Source organism: Ovis canadensis, chromosome 7 (genome assembly GCF_042477335.2).
Source record: "Ovis canadensis isolate MfBH-ARS-UI-01 breed Bighorn chromosome 7, ARS-UI_OviCan_v2, whole genome shotgun sequence".
NCBI classification, from domain to species: domain Eukaryota; kingdom Metazoa; phylum Chordata; class Mammalia; order Artiodactyla; family Bovidae; genus Ovis; species Ovis canadensis.
This window is the reverse complement of record NC_091251.1, coordinates 112,286,050-112,299,461: the sequence shown is the minus strand read 5'-3', so window position 1 is coordinate 112,299,461 and position 13,412 is coordinate 112,286,050. Positions and strand designations below refer to the sequence as shown.

The following is a 13,412-nucleotide window of genomic DNA, read 5'->3' as shown; positions in this document are numbered from 1 at the left end:
AGAACAGACTTGGGAGTCGTGACCTTCCCCCCTCCGGGGCTCTAGGGCACAGACTCAGGAGTTGTGACCCCCCCCATCCCGGGGGGGCTCTAGAACGCAGACTCAGGAGTCGTGACCCCTGGGCTCTGGGGCGCAGACTCAGTAGCTGTCTTGCCCCCGCTTACTTGCCCCTCAGTGGTATCTTCTTGGACCTGGGATCCAGCCTGCGTCCCCTGCATTGGCAGGCGAATTCTTTACCAGTGAGCCCCAGGGAAGTCCAAAATGTAGCTTTTAAACCACAGGCCCTCTTTCCTGCCTCTGTATTCCAACCTGCGTCTCCCGTCTCTCCCTTGGTTAACATTTCCTCCACCTAAAACCTTGGCTGAAGTTGCAGTGAAATTACATGTTGGTGCTTGTCAACACTGATCCTAATTTGGGCGGGGAGAGGGGGTGCGGGGGTGGGGGAGCGGGAGGGATTTAAGAAAACCTTTTTCCATTTAGGAAAAGTCAGTTTTCTCCCTGACGAAGAGGTAGCTCAGTTGATGGTGAGCTTTCCAAGGTCTTTGGTGACAGGCTACATCTCCACCTTGTGGAGCTTTCTTGAACTGCCTGTAAGAACTATTTTTGATCATCATTATTTTTAACCTTTCTTTTCTGGACAAAATTGGGGCAAGGAATATTGACTAGTATTGATAGAACTGATTGTTAGTATAGTAAGCCAGGTAACAGTTATTCTAAGAGATGTGTTGCTGTTTTACAAACGTGGTGAACTAGAGAAGGGACTCGGTCTCTCTGCAGAGCCTGGGGTGTGGTCAGGGGTCAGGGTCAGAGCTGCGCTCATCCCCACCCTTTGACTGACAGCCTCTGTGATGGGAGGCGTTGCTGATGAGGGTCGGGGCCCTGCCCCGGGCTAAAGCCTAGCCCAGGACCAGTCCACGCGCTTGAGGCTTTGGATACTCTGGAGCGCATGACCAAACCTCAGTACATCTTCCCAACACACAGTAGGGATTCGGTGCTTGTTGGCACAGAGCTGAACGTCGCGGCTAACCTCCATGTTTTACACCTCGACAGGTGGAGTTCTTTGAGCCCTTCTGGGACAGCGGCGAGCCCCGGGCCGGGGAGAAGGGCGCCCGGGGCTGGAGAGCCTGGATGCACCAGCAGGAGCGGGGCGGCTGGGTGGCCGTCGGCCCAGGTGAGGCGCCTCTCCGGGGAGGGGCCGCTGCCGCCTCCTCGCGGGGTTTTCCGTTTTCCTGGCGTGTTGATGTGTGCCGGCGGTTCCTCAGAAACTCAGGAACGTTGTACAGATCCCGCGAATGACCTGGGAGCTCAGGCTGTTCTTCCCCTGAGGCACCTTAGAGGAGCCCGCGCCAGCCCTGCCAAGGAGTCGGGGAAGTCCGCGGGGAGCCTGTGCGCCCCTCCCCCGCTGCCGCCGGCGGAGGGCGCGCGGGGAGTCCGCTCAGGTTTCGCCCATGTTGCAGCTGCTCATTTCCGCCTGTGTCTGCTCAGCTCTCTGCGTTTATCCCGTGTGCGGCTTCAGGCAGCCCCGCCGCGGTCTCACTGCAGAGCCCTGCCTCCCTCGAGGCCCCTGTGCGCCCCCTTCTGCCTGCCCCGCCGCGCCCCCGTTTGTATAAGTGGAATCATCTGTAACTCTTCAACATTTCTAATCGTGAAAGACAGTTTGCCAGTCTGGCCATTTCTAAGTGCGCAGTTCGGTGGCATCAGTTACATTTGGACGCTTGTCACCCATCGTCACCTCCATCCCCCTCAGCTCCTCGTCTCCCCCCAGCGCCCTGACCCCAGTCCAGCTCACTCCCCATCCCTCCTCGTGGCCACCGACTGCCACTGCCCAGATCCAGATCCGAGCCCCTGCAGAGCGCCGCGTGCGCAGTCAGTGCTGCTTGGCTCACGCAGCGTGGTGTCCTCAAGGTTTACACGGCACAGAGCACGCGCCAGTGTTTCTTGCGTTATTAAGGCTGAATGATTTTCCACCGTGTGCATATCTCTCACGCACACTCTCACGCACGCACGCACGCACACGGCGCATCACTTCCCCTTTCGGTAGTTGTGAATATACCGCTAGGCCTGTGGATGAGTCCTTGAGCCCCAGCTTTCGGTTCTTTGGGGAGCGCACCCAGAGGTGGAACTGCCAGCTCGGGCGGTGGCTCTCTCTGCAGAGCCCTCGCACGGGTGTGCCGCAGCAGCCGCACCATCGCGCATGCTCAGCACCAGCGCAGCAGGGTCCGAGCGCCTTGCATGCTCACTGGCAGGCGTCTTCTGTGTAGCGTTTGCGGCTTTCCTCGTTTGGCAGAGCCCCTGAGCTCTGTCCACGCGGGGTGTGCCAGCAGCTGTGTTCGCGTTTTCTGCTCAGCGGTGCCCGCGGCATAGCTGTGCCGTAGTTTCTCTAGGCACCTTGGCACCTGGTGTAGGCACCTGGTGTAGGACTCTGGCGTCTTTGCCAGTTTTTGGCCTTTATGAATAAAACTGCTGTGGGCATCAGTGTAAAGGTTTCTGTGGGAATATGGGTCTTCGTCTTTCTGGGGTGGGCGCCCAAGGATACAATTTCTAGGCCTTATGGTTGGTGCATTTTAGTTTCATAAGAAACTGCCAGACTTTTCTGGGCGGCCAAACCATTTTACATACTGTGTTTATTTTTAACTTTATTGAATTTCAGTGGAAGACTCAGAATTTTTTCCTTTTTTATTCTGCATGTTCAGAGTTAGGAAACAAAGTAAAATAAAATACAGGATATCTTGAACTGCCTCTTTATTTAAAGAAAAGTGAACATGGATGATAATCAGGGCCACTGGCTAAAAATTCTGGTGGCTTAAGAGAATCTGAAGCAGTGCTGTCATTGAATGTCCCTTAGCGTTCCGGAACTGTGTGTGTGATACAGTAGCTGCTGGCAACACATGGCTGCTTTAATTAAAATTAGTTGAAATAAAATCTGAAATTCAGTTATTCTACCAGCTACGATTCAAATGCCCAGCAGGTCACACGTGGCTCCCATATCACACAGAATTAGAACATTCTCATCGTCACAGAAAGTTCTGGACAGTTCTCGTCTAAAATATGTCATTCCCATTTTTAATTGCCGTGAGAGCATAAAAAATCATCTGATTTCATCGGCTCACCTTCCTTTTCTGGGAGCCTGACTGATTACGGGAGAGTCCGTAAATGCCGCTGAGGGGCCCAGAAGGCTGTGCTTGGGTCACGTTCATCTTGGCCTTCAGGCGTCCGCCCCATCCCTGGCCCGAGCAGCTGGGTTTGAGGGTTGAGGGCAGTGCTGTCTGCTGGTTCGGTTGCTGGAAGTTTTAATTCTCACCTAGATGATGACGACGACGAGCCGGCGGACGAGGACCAGGAGATTAGAGACAAGACGCTGCCCCGGTGGCAGATCTGGCTGGCCGCCGAGCGGTCCCGAGACCACAGACACTGGCAGCCGTGGCGCCCGGACAAGGCTAGGAAGCAGACGGAGGAAGACTGCGAGGACCCCGAGAGACAGGTGAGCCACCATGCCCACCCCCAGCGGCGGGCGGTGCTTTCTCCCGTTCCCGCGGGGTTTCCGTTCCCAGAAGGAGCCCGCGCCTGGCTCGGGAGAGGCTGACCCGCGCCGCTCCGGTCTTCAGAAACGTCCTCTCCCGGGAAAGCGGCAGGGCTGCGCTGGCTGCTGGTGATGGAGGCGGCTCGGGGCTCTCGCCCTGACTGTCCCTGTGCCCGAGGAGGCGGTTGGGTCTGGTGGTCAGCCCTCCGGAGACTGTCTTCCAGGATATTCAGTCCGTTTTCCCCACGAAGCCTCGACGGCTCAAGGTCGGAAACCGTGGAGTCCCTGTCCTAAATTCTTCCTCGGTGCCCACTTGCCCCGCTTTCCATCCTTGAAGATGCGTGAGTGCGTGTGACTCGGGAGACGGGGGCAGGAGGTGCAGGCCTGGGGATGGGGTGTCCGGGCCCGTCCTCCTGGGGAGGAGGCAGCGCTCAGTGAGCCCTGGTGCCTGCCAGGCGCTCAGGCTGCGTCCCTCGCGGCCTGGTGCCCTACTGTGCGCTGGCAGCTCTGCAGCTTTTGGCGTCAGCATTGTTCAGTCCCTACGTCGTGTCCAGTTCTTTGTGATCCCGTGAACTGCAGCACGCCAGGCTTCTCTGTCCTCCACTATCTCCTGGAGTTTGCGCAAACTCATGTCCATTGAGCTGGTGGTGCCGTCCGACCTTCTCATCCTCTGTCTCCCCCTTCTTCTGCTGCCTTCAGTCTTTCCCACATCAGGGTCTTTTCCAGTGAGCCATCTCTTCACATCAGGTGGCTAGAGTATTGGAGCTTCAACATCAGTCCTTCTAATGAATACTCAGGGTTGATTACCTTTAGGACTGACTGGTTGGATCTCCATGCAGTCCAGGGGACTCTCAAGAGTCTCCTCCAACACAACTTGAAAGCATCAGTTCTGTGGGGCTCAGTCTTCTCTATGGTTCAACTCTCACATCCATACATGACTGCTGGAAAAACCACAGCTTCGATTATATGGATTTGTCAACAAAGTGAAGTCTCTGCTTTTTAATACACCGTCTACGTTTGTCATAGCTTTTCTTGAAGAAGCAAGCGTCTTTTAATTTCATGGCTGCAGTCGCCGTCCGCAGTGATTTTGGAGCCAAGACGTCTCACATTAAAATAAAGGAAGAAATCCCATCTCAGTACCTGGAATGGAGCCACTTTGACAAGATGCCAGCTACAGTCTAACCCCAGACGATGAGGGGCAGGGCCATCAGCCCCCAGCAGGTGAAGATCGGAGTGTAGCTTTGCAGTCAGCCCTTTGCATCCAAGGTTCCATAGCCTCAGATTCAACCAGCCATGCGTCATGTGGTCCTGGGGGACATGTTCAGTGAAAAAAACCCATGTGCAAGTTAGGGTCTGGGTCCGCGGCGTGCCTGGCCTGGGACAGTCACGGGTACAGACCGAGAGGCCTTACAGCAGTGAGGCTCCCGGGCTCTGACAAAGCTCGAGGGCAGAGGCTTCTCCTGTTTGCATCTGTGTCCCCACCGTCTGGGCAGAGGTTGCCCCCTGACAAGGCCTCCGCCAGTCCTGGATATTGAGCGAGCATCTGTTTGATCCTGGAGCTCGCGCTCCACCAGAGGAATCGGCATGACTGGAGGGCCTGGGGTGTCCCAGGAGAGGCGAAGGGGGTGGCCAGGGTGGACTTAAGAAACCAGGATCGGGGAGAAGGAGAGAGGTGCTCTCTGGGCCGGAGGGAGCGGCCAGGGACTCGAGTCTACCCTCGAGCTCCCTGCCCTGGCTGAGCCCAAGTTTTCAGAAGGCGGGTAGGGTTTGTCTTTGGTGTGTGAGGGTTTTACAGACTTCATGGCTGAGCTCCAGAAGTTAGTTCTCGAGGCTCAGCAATTTGACAGTTTCCCGGAAGCTCGTTCCTGGAGCCAGGTACTGCTATGAGCAATTTCTTAGATTTCTCTGCCTTAGTGAAAACCTGGAGGAGAAAAGCTTTCTGATTAATTGGTGGTTCTGATGGGTCGAGTCCCAGGGAGTCCAGTCTTACTCTGCTCGTGTCTTGATTTCCTCTTTGCTGACGGCCACAGAGGCCAGGCAGGCAGGCAGGCAGGGCGGCAGGCGGAGCGCGGTCCCCGCGGCCTTGCAGCTTAAAGCTGTGCGTGCAGCCAGCTGTGAGCACAGCTAGCATGAGGCCCTCATGACGCTCCCCACACGGCCGATGCTCCGCAGCGTCCCTGTTCCTTTGCTGCTGTTTATATATCTTGGAGCATATTTTTCATTTCCTGAAGCAGTTTGGTGCAAAGAAAACACAAAATCGTAACATTCTTCTATCTTGAAATAAAACATTTTCCCGACTATAACTTATGAAAGTAACTACAAAAGCAACGCCGTGTGTTCTCAGAAGCGGATGCGATTCTGGATTTCCTGTGAATCCATTAGGCGACTCTGAAAGTCCCTGCTACGGTGTCCCCTCCCGTGGACGGTGCCCAGGGGGTGTGAGACGCTGCCCCCAGCGCCCACCCGCCTGCCCTCAGCTTGCCTCACTTTACAGAAAACCTAGCTCCTGTGTGTTTAAAACTGAGTAATGTTGGTGCATATCCATATAAAAGGAATTGCTGGGGGTGGTGAGGGGCTACCCTCGTGGCTCAGCGGTAGAGAATCTTCCTGCCGAGCAGGAGACACGGGCTCGGTCCCTGGTCGGGAAGAGCCCACACGCGTGGAGCAGCGAAGCCCGTGAGCCCTGGGGCGCGGGCTCCGCAACCAGACGCCTCTGCAGTGAGAAGCCGGCGCCGCGGCTCGAGAAGAGCCCCGCCCGCGGCGCCGGGAGAGGGGCCCGCAGCCGCCAGGACCCCGCGCCGCCCGCGCAGTGCGCACAGGCCCGCGGGAGACGCGCGGAGGCGCCGGTGAGTGTCCGCCGCGTTCGGTCACTGGGTTTCTGTCTGCTTGCAGGTGGTGTTCGACGATCTCGGCCAGTCTCTGATCCGACTGTCCAGCCCGGATCTCCAGTTTCAGCTGATGGCGGCCTTCCTGCAGTTCCTGGGGGTGCCTTCCGGCTTCCGCGCCCCCGCCTCCTGCCTCTATCTGGCCATGGACGAGAACAGCATCTTCGACAACGAACTTTATGACGAAAAGCCCTTGACTCTCCCCGACCTCTCCTGCTCCGGCGTCGGCTGTGTGGGCTGCATGGAGCCTCTGGGCGGCCGGCGCTGGCCCCGGGGTCCCAGTCGAGAGGGCGAGGAGTTTATCCGCAACGTCTTCCACCTGGCGCTGCCTCTGTTTGCAGGCAGGGAGCGGTCTCAGCTCTGCGTCTCCTGGCTACGGTACGAGATCACCAAGGTAACGCCGTGCCCCCCCCCCCCCGCCCCTGGGTGGGGACCTCGGCTTCTGTCGCGGGGGTCGGTGGGGCGGGCAGGCTGTGTTCTGCAGGGCGCCGGCCCCAGCACGTCCCCCTTCAGGGACCCAAGGGCACCGCGCGGGTGGCTGCCCCTTCTGAGGGGCCGCAGGGAAGGGGGGCGGGAGACTGAGCCCAACTCGTCAGTGCCCGGAGCTGCTCTTGTGCTGACTGTTCCCAGGTGTCTGTGTGAGCAGTTAGTGTTAAGGACCACTCTTAAGCTTAAGCTGGGCTAGAGGATTTAAGGACTTATTAAAATAGGTAAAATAAGCTACTTACCCTGCTTTTTAGTATCTATTACCTGCTAGAAATATGTCTAGGATTGACTCTTCTGCCCTCTGCTGGCCACCAGCTAGAATTAAATTTTCACGTCCAAAGTTCTGATCCTTTAATTGCAAATGGCACACACCAGGCTGTGTTATTAAAACAGCGTCTGGTAAAATCTGATGGGGCTTCCCTGCTGGCTCAGGGGTAGAGAATCTACCTGCCCATGCAGGAGACGCGGGTTTGATCTTTGGCTCAGGAAGAGTCCACTGGAGGAAGTAATGGCCGCCCACTCCAGTGCTCTTGCCTGGGAAATCCCACGGACGGCGGAGCCTGGCGGGCTACAGCCCGTGGGGGCACAGAGAGTCGGACACGACTGAGCGACATTTGCTGGCCGCCTGTCTTTGAAGAAGGGCGTTTGGAGTGTCAGTCTCGTTTACAGGAGTGTCAGAGGGAAGCCTGGACGTGTTCGTTTCCGGGTTCCCGTGGCCTCGGTAGAGCCCCGTTTCTCAGGGAGCCTACGGGTTTACCAGACATGTGACAGAGGCAGGCAGTGTGGACGCCCTGCGTGGCTTCTTGCAGCTGGCAGTACAGAGAAAGAGTGGCCGCTCAGTCGTGTCTGACTCTGTGACCCCACAGACTGCAGCCCGCTAGGCTCCTCCGTCCATGGGATTCTCCAGGCAAGAACACGAGTGGGTTCCCACTCCCTTCTCCAGGGGATCTTCCCCCCCAGGGGTGGATCCCAGGTCTCACATTGCAGGCAGAGTCTTTACCGTCTGAGTCTCCAGGGGACTCGCCGGTACAAAGGGACGTCTATAAAGTCATGGAGCACCTGAAGTGATTCTTTTCCTTTTTGCCTTTAGGTCATTTGGTGTCTGCACACTAAAAACAAGAAGAGATTAAAGTCACAGGGAAAGAACTGCAGAAAACTAGCCAAGAATCTCCTCAAGGAGCCGGACGGCCGCAACAGCTTCTGCCTCTGGCAGCAGTATGCGCTTCTGGAGTGGTTGCTGGGCAACACAGAGGACGCCCGGAAGGTCTTCGACGCAGCCCTGGGCACCGCAGGGAGCCGGGGCCTGGAGGACCCGGAGCTCTGCGAGCTCGGCCTGCTCTACGCTGCGCTGGAGGCGGAGCTGTCGCCGCCCGTGGGCGGGGCCGCCCCAGCCCGGGCCGTGCACGTGCTGACCGGGCTGACTGAGCGCGGCCCCTACGGGCCCTGCACGGGACAGGTCTCGGCCGTGCGCGTTCTGAAGGCTCGGAAGGCGTACGAACACGCGCTGCAGGACTGTCTAGGGGAGCGCGGCCCTGACCCGGGCCCCCCCGACCGCTTCAGCCGCCTGGTCAGCCTGGCGAAGTGCTTCCTGCTCTTCCAGTACCTGACCGTGGGGGTCCACGCCGCTGGGCGCGTCTATGAGCAGGTGTCTGCGGAGCTCCGGGGCTCTGTCTCCGCGGAGGGCGCCGGCCTGGAGGGCGCCCTGGAGGCCGTCACCCTGATGCACACCAGCCTGCTCAGGTTCCACAGCAGGGTTGCCGCCCACCCACTGGCTCCGCTGCGAGAGGCGCTCTCAGAGGCTTTACGGTTGTACCCGGGCAACCAGCTTCTCTGGAGGGCGTACGTGCAGATTCAAGGCAAGTCGCACAGCGCCAGCAGGACCAGAAGATTCTTCCACGCCATCACCAGGTCCACCGAGCTCCTGGAGCCGTGGCTGTTTGCGATTGAAGCGGAGAGGATGCGGAAGAGGCTGGTGGATGCTGTGCAGAGGTGATCACGGAGCGCCTCGGTCGCGGGTCCGCAGGCCTCTCTCGCAGTCGGGCCTTGTTCCCACGGCCCACCAGCCTCTGGAAGCTGGAAATGCACGCGGCCCAGGGCCTGGAACGCCTGTGGGGTGGTGGGACGTGGTGCCCTGTCTATGTTACAGGAAAATGCATTGAAAAAGGAGACAGATTGGCAGGGATTCAGGAAAGTGTGTTGAAAGAGGAGTGAGGGCAGAGAGCGGCCCCTTTGTCGGGAGCCCGCGGTGCCTCCCCAGGCCTCACTCCGGCGGGTCCAGGGCTTTGCTGACGGTGCCTGAGTGCTGACTCCCCGCTTTCGGGGGTCTGAGACCTTGTAGAGAAGTTGTGGGGCGGGCACTCGGGCCTGGAGTCACGTCCCAGCGCTTCCACTAGGCAGCTGTGTGACCCTAGGCAGGGCAGTTCACGGCTCTGGTCGGTTCCCTTTCTGTAAAATGGGCCTAATTAAAGAGGGTTGCTGGGAAGAGTGAGTGCTGAGCACAAAGAGAGCCCAAAGTAATTACTAGCCTGTGTCACTATCGTGGGTGAGAACAGGGTCGTGCTGTAACTGTCTCTTTTCAGATAACACTATTTTATGTCTGAAGGTTAAACAGTAGGCTCGAGCACGTGTTAGCTGAGGCATCGTCGTTGCTGTTTCACTGGGCCCTGAGAAAGGCGGCGTTCAGGATTGCCTCTGAATAACAGTTTCCTTGTCTTGCACCTTCCATTCGAATTTTATTCACTCCTTTCAGCTGAAAGGTCTCGCGGTAAACGTGCACTCTGCTGGTGAGGGGCAGGTTCTCCTGAGAAAAGGAGTCTGTGTGCCTCAGGGTGGACTCTGGGGTGCAGACACCACAGAGCCCTGAACGCTATGCTCTGCCGGCCTTGGAGGAGCCACGTCTCACCTGCACCCCGCGCCCCCAGGCCCGGGGCAGCACTGCCTGCCACACACGCCAACCGCCCGTCGCTGACCCTGCTGCGGCGTCAGCCTGAGCGGTTGTCCTGGACTCATCTGAGCCTCTGTCTTGCAGGGTGGACGGTAGAGAGGTCCATGCCACCCTTCCTGAGACCGGCCTGACGCACCGGATCAGAGCCCTGTTTGAGAGCGCCGTGCGGAGTAACCACGGGAGCCAGTGCCCCTTGCTGTGGAGGATGTACCTGAGCTTCCTGGTAGGACAGACGCCGGGGGTCTGTTGCTGTGCAGAGCGCTGTTCCTCTAACAGAAGAGCAGGGCAGGGGCTCAGGACCCGGGAGATAGACTGACTGAGGAGGGGCCGCTCAGGACCCGGGAGGGGGCTGGTAGACTGAGGAGGGGGCTCAGGACCCGGGAGGGGCCTGGTAGACAGAGGAGGGGGCTCGGAGCCCGGGAGGGGCCTGGTAGAGTGCCTGAGGAGGGCCACCTGGGCCGCTGGGGCCCCGGGGTACCTGTGTGTTTCTCTGAATTAACTTCGTGGAGGCAGCAACTTGGAAATCGGTCTAAGAGCTTTCACTCGAAAGAGACCTGAGCCTGTTGCTCTTCTGCTTCTGAGAATGTCCAGGTCCCGATTCGGTTTTGTTACTAAAAGGTAAGATTCAGTGTGGACTGTGGTTTTTAAAAGAGGCATTTCCAAAGCAGCTTTGTTTTTACTTGGAGGCGCCACAGCCATTTAATTTTGCCAATGGGTTGTGCAGGCTGAAAGGTGGTTCCCGGGCCCCACGGGGTCTGAGTTGGCTCTGTCTTTGGTTAAAGGCCTGACGTCGGGCTGCACTTCCTGTATCATAACACATCTACTGCCGAGTTTCATGGGTTTTTAGAAACAGTCTTCCAGCCACTTGAGTGTCTAGACAGTGCTCACGGCTGTTACGTCATATCAAAGTGCCCTCCGCTGACCACTGTACCTTTCAGAAGCCCTGAGGGGCCTTCCTATTACATAAATATGTGTATCTCTGATTATTTCCATAGGATAATTTCTCAGAAGTTTATCAAAGTATTTGAACATTCCCCACTGATGTTTGACAGAGAGGGATGTAAAAAAGACACGGATAGGAAGGTAGGGGCTAAGATAAGTTCAGGGCTAGAAGTCCGGGCCTCCCCCAGCCTCTTAGAGTCCAGAGCTTATCTGGGAGCGCCTCCCCTGAGCTCTGAACGGCCTGGACAGCTTGTCTCAAGACAGCAGCTCTCAGGCACGCTCCCAGCACGAACGGGCCCCAGGCGGCCCCAGGATGAGCTATCACCGAAGTTTCTGTGGTTTCAACGTTTATTCTTCACGCTCAAAAGCGTAGATTTCACGTGTTGCCTCCTTGGTGTGGGATGGGAGCCTCCAGAAGTCCAGGCGCCTCTGTGGTGTCCCTGCCCCGGGTGGCCATCCTTGCTGGGCGGCCATCGGGGTGTCCCTGCTGGGCGGCCGTCGAGGTCTGCTCGTCGCCAGGCCCCTCAGCCGAAGGAACGGCTCGGATGCTTTCGGTTCCAGCGCCAGCGCCCTGTGAGTCTGTGCCGCTGAGAGACCTTTCCACTTACGACGCGGGAGAGCTTGCGAATTCGCCAGCTTAACTCCTTCCAGGCTTTTCCAGGTAGAGAGACGGTGACGGGCAGGCTTGTAGTGTTTCTGCTGAGGAGCTGCCGTGGTCTGGTCGGACCATAGACAGAAAAATTCTTGTTGACTTGGAAAAAAAGATTGAGGCCGTTGGGGGGTGTCTTACCTTTTTGGAAAGATGAGCATCAGGGCAAGAATCAGCTGAGCAGTGATTTCCCACCAGTTCCTGAGGCGTCTGGGTGGGCTCCTAACACTTTGACAAAGCAGTGGAAAAAAATCAGATTAGAGCCAAAATGGGAGGTGTTGGCTGGGTGGGCCTGGCTGGCAGGCGCCGCGGGGCCCTGGGGAGGCTGTGGCTCTGGCTCCCTGGAGGAACAGTCGCCATCTCCGTTTCACCTGGCATGTACCATGTGACGCCTGATACAGCCGAGGCCTTTTCCAGGGGCCAGCAGATGGAGGAACCAGCAGAGGGCAGTTCTTGTGTGAGGCTTGGCCAGGCCCGGAAAATCCCATGGATGGAGGAGCCTGGAAGGCTGCAGTCCATGGGGTCGCTGAGGGTCAGACAGAACTGAGTGACTTCCCTATCACTCTTCACTTTCATGCATTGGAGGAGGAAATGGCAACCCACTCCAGTGTTCTTTCCTGGAGAATCCCAGGGACGGGGGAGCCTGGTGGGCTGCCGTCTGTGGGGTCGCACGGAGTCGGACACGACTGACGTGACTCAGCAGGAGCAGGGTTATCTGAGTGTCTCACAAAGGCAGTGGTGGAGAAAGTCCACTAATGGATAGTTCTTCTTTCAAGAACAAACCAAGCCTTCAGTGTGGTTACTGTTCTGGCAGAGGACGCCACAGGGCCCTGGCATGTGCGGGCGGGCAGCTTACAGCAGCTCTCAGGGGTCCCTTCCGAGTCCAGCCTCAGAACGACCTGGGAGGGAGCCGGGAGGCCTGGGGTGAGGGGTGAGCCCTGCCTGGAGCTGACCAGGAACGCTGGTACAGCCCAAGGGGACAGGCTCCCCGACAGGGCGTCCACCTAGAGGATCTGCATGGGAGGCAAGGCCAGCCTTGCTGGACGGAGGCCCTGAGCCATGGCGGGGGGGCTGCTGAAGCCATCAGCGCTTCCGGGGGGTCGGTCACAGCCCTGCCTGCTCCCTGCCCGGTGGGCGTCTGCTCTCACACGCTCCTATGGGAACAGGACGCTTGGGGGAGGCAGGCGGGCAGCTCTGGGCGCAGACTTCAGCTCCGTGAGCTCAGCTTGAGCCCACTCTCGGCTGTGGGCGCTCGCCTCGGAGCTGCCTGAGGGGGCTGTGACTCCTGGGGGAGGGGCTGGTCCCTTCCCCGGACTTGGGAGAGGCTGGCGGGCGAGGGGGCGGAGGGGAGACTGCCTGCCGCGCCGGCATCCGCAGCAGGTGTGGGAAGAGCGCCTGTGAGTTGAGACCAAGACTTCATACCTTAGTGTTGTATGAACGCTTCCCAGGCGGCACCAGCGGTGAACCCGCCTGCCAGTGCAGGAGGCGTGAGACACGGCCCCATCCCTGGGTCGGGAAGACCCCCCCGGAGGAGAGCATGGAAGCCCGCTCCAGTGTTCTTGCCTGGAGAATCCCATGGACAGAGGAGCCGGAAGGCTACAGTCCATGGGGTCACAGTCAGACACGACTGAAGCAACTTAGCACACACGCATTGTATAAGAACGTGCTTAGAGTAGGAATGTGAATATTTGCGCACTCTCAGACTGAAATTCCTGATCAGAAATTTGCTCTTGACAAGGTTATTGATTGTTAATCCTGGTTATCTCATTTCTGTAAGATAGTTTGCAGAAAATGGCTAGTGTTAAAGTGAGCCTTTTCTCTGTCATCACCCTCATTCTCCGCACACTTGGGAACACCAGGTGTGATGGCCTGCGGGAAAGGAGGAGATGAAGACAGGTCATCAGGGTTCAAGGCCCAGTCCAGGCCCGCCAGACACAGCAGAGGCCCCGAGGGCGTCCCACGGCACGTGGACACCCCGCAGCCCGT

The 13,412-nt window shown here is 58.0% G+C and overlaps 1 protein-coding gene across 5 annotated transcripts in view; it reads left to right on the top strand.

Annotated features, from left to right (window-relative positions):
* The window catches only part of NRDE2 (NRDE-2, necessary for RNA interference, domain containing), a 46,653-nt gene that overhangs the window by 30,717 nt on the left and 2,524 nt on the right, over positions 1–13,412 (top strand). For 4 of the 5 annotated variants that reach the window (XM_069595238.1, XM_069595237.1, XM_069595236.1 and 1 more), the window contains exons 8-12: positions 1,051–1,171; positions 3,306–3,481; positions 6,413–6,799; positions 7,982–8,880; positions 9,920–10,058. In XM_069595238.1, the coding sequence (XP_069451339.1) occupies positions 1,051–1,171; positions 3,306–3,481; positions 6,413–6,799; positions 7,982–8,880; positions 9,920–10,058 (1,722 nt within the window). Of the gene's footprint in view, positions 1–1,050; positions 1,172–3,305; positions 3,482–6,412; positions 6,800–7,981; positions 8,881–9,919; positions 11,439–13,412 lie in introns of all 5 variants that reach the window. The other variant, XR_011258035.1, reaches the window with a different exon arrangement.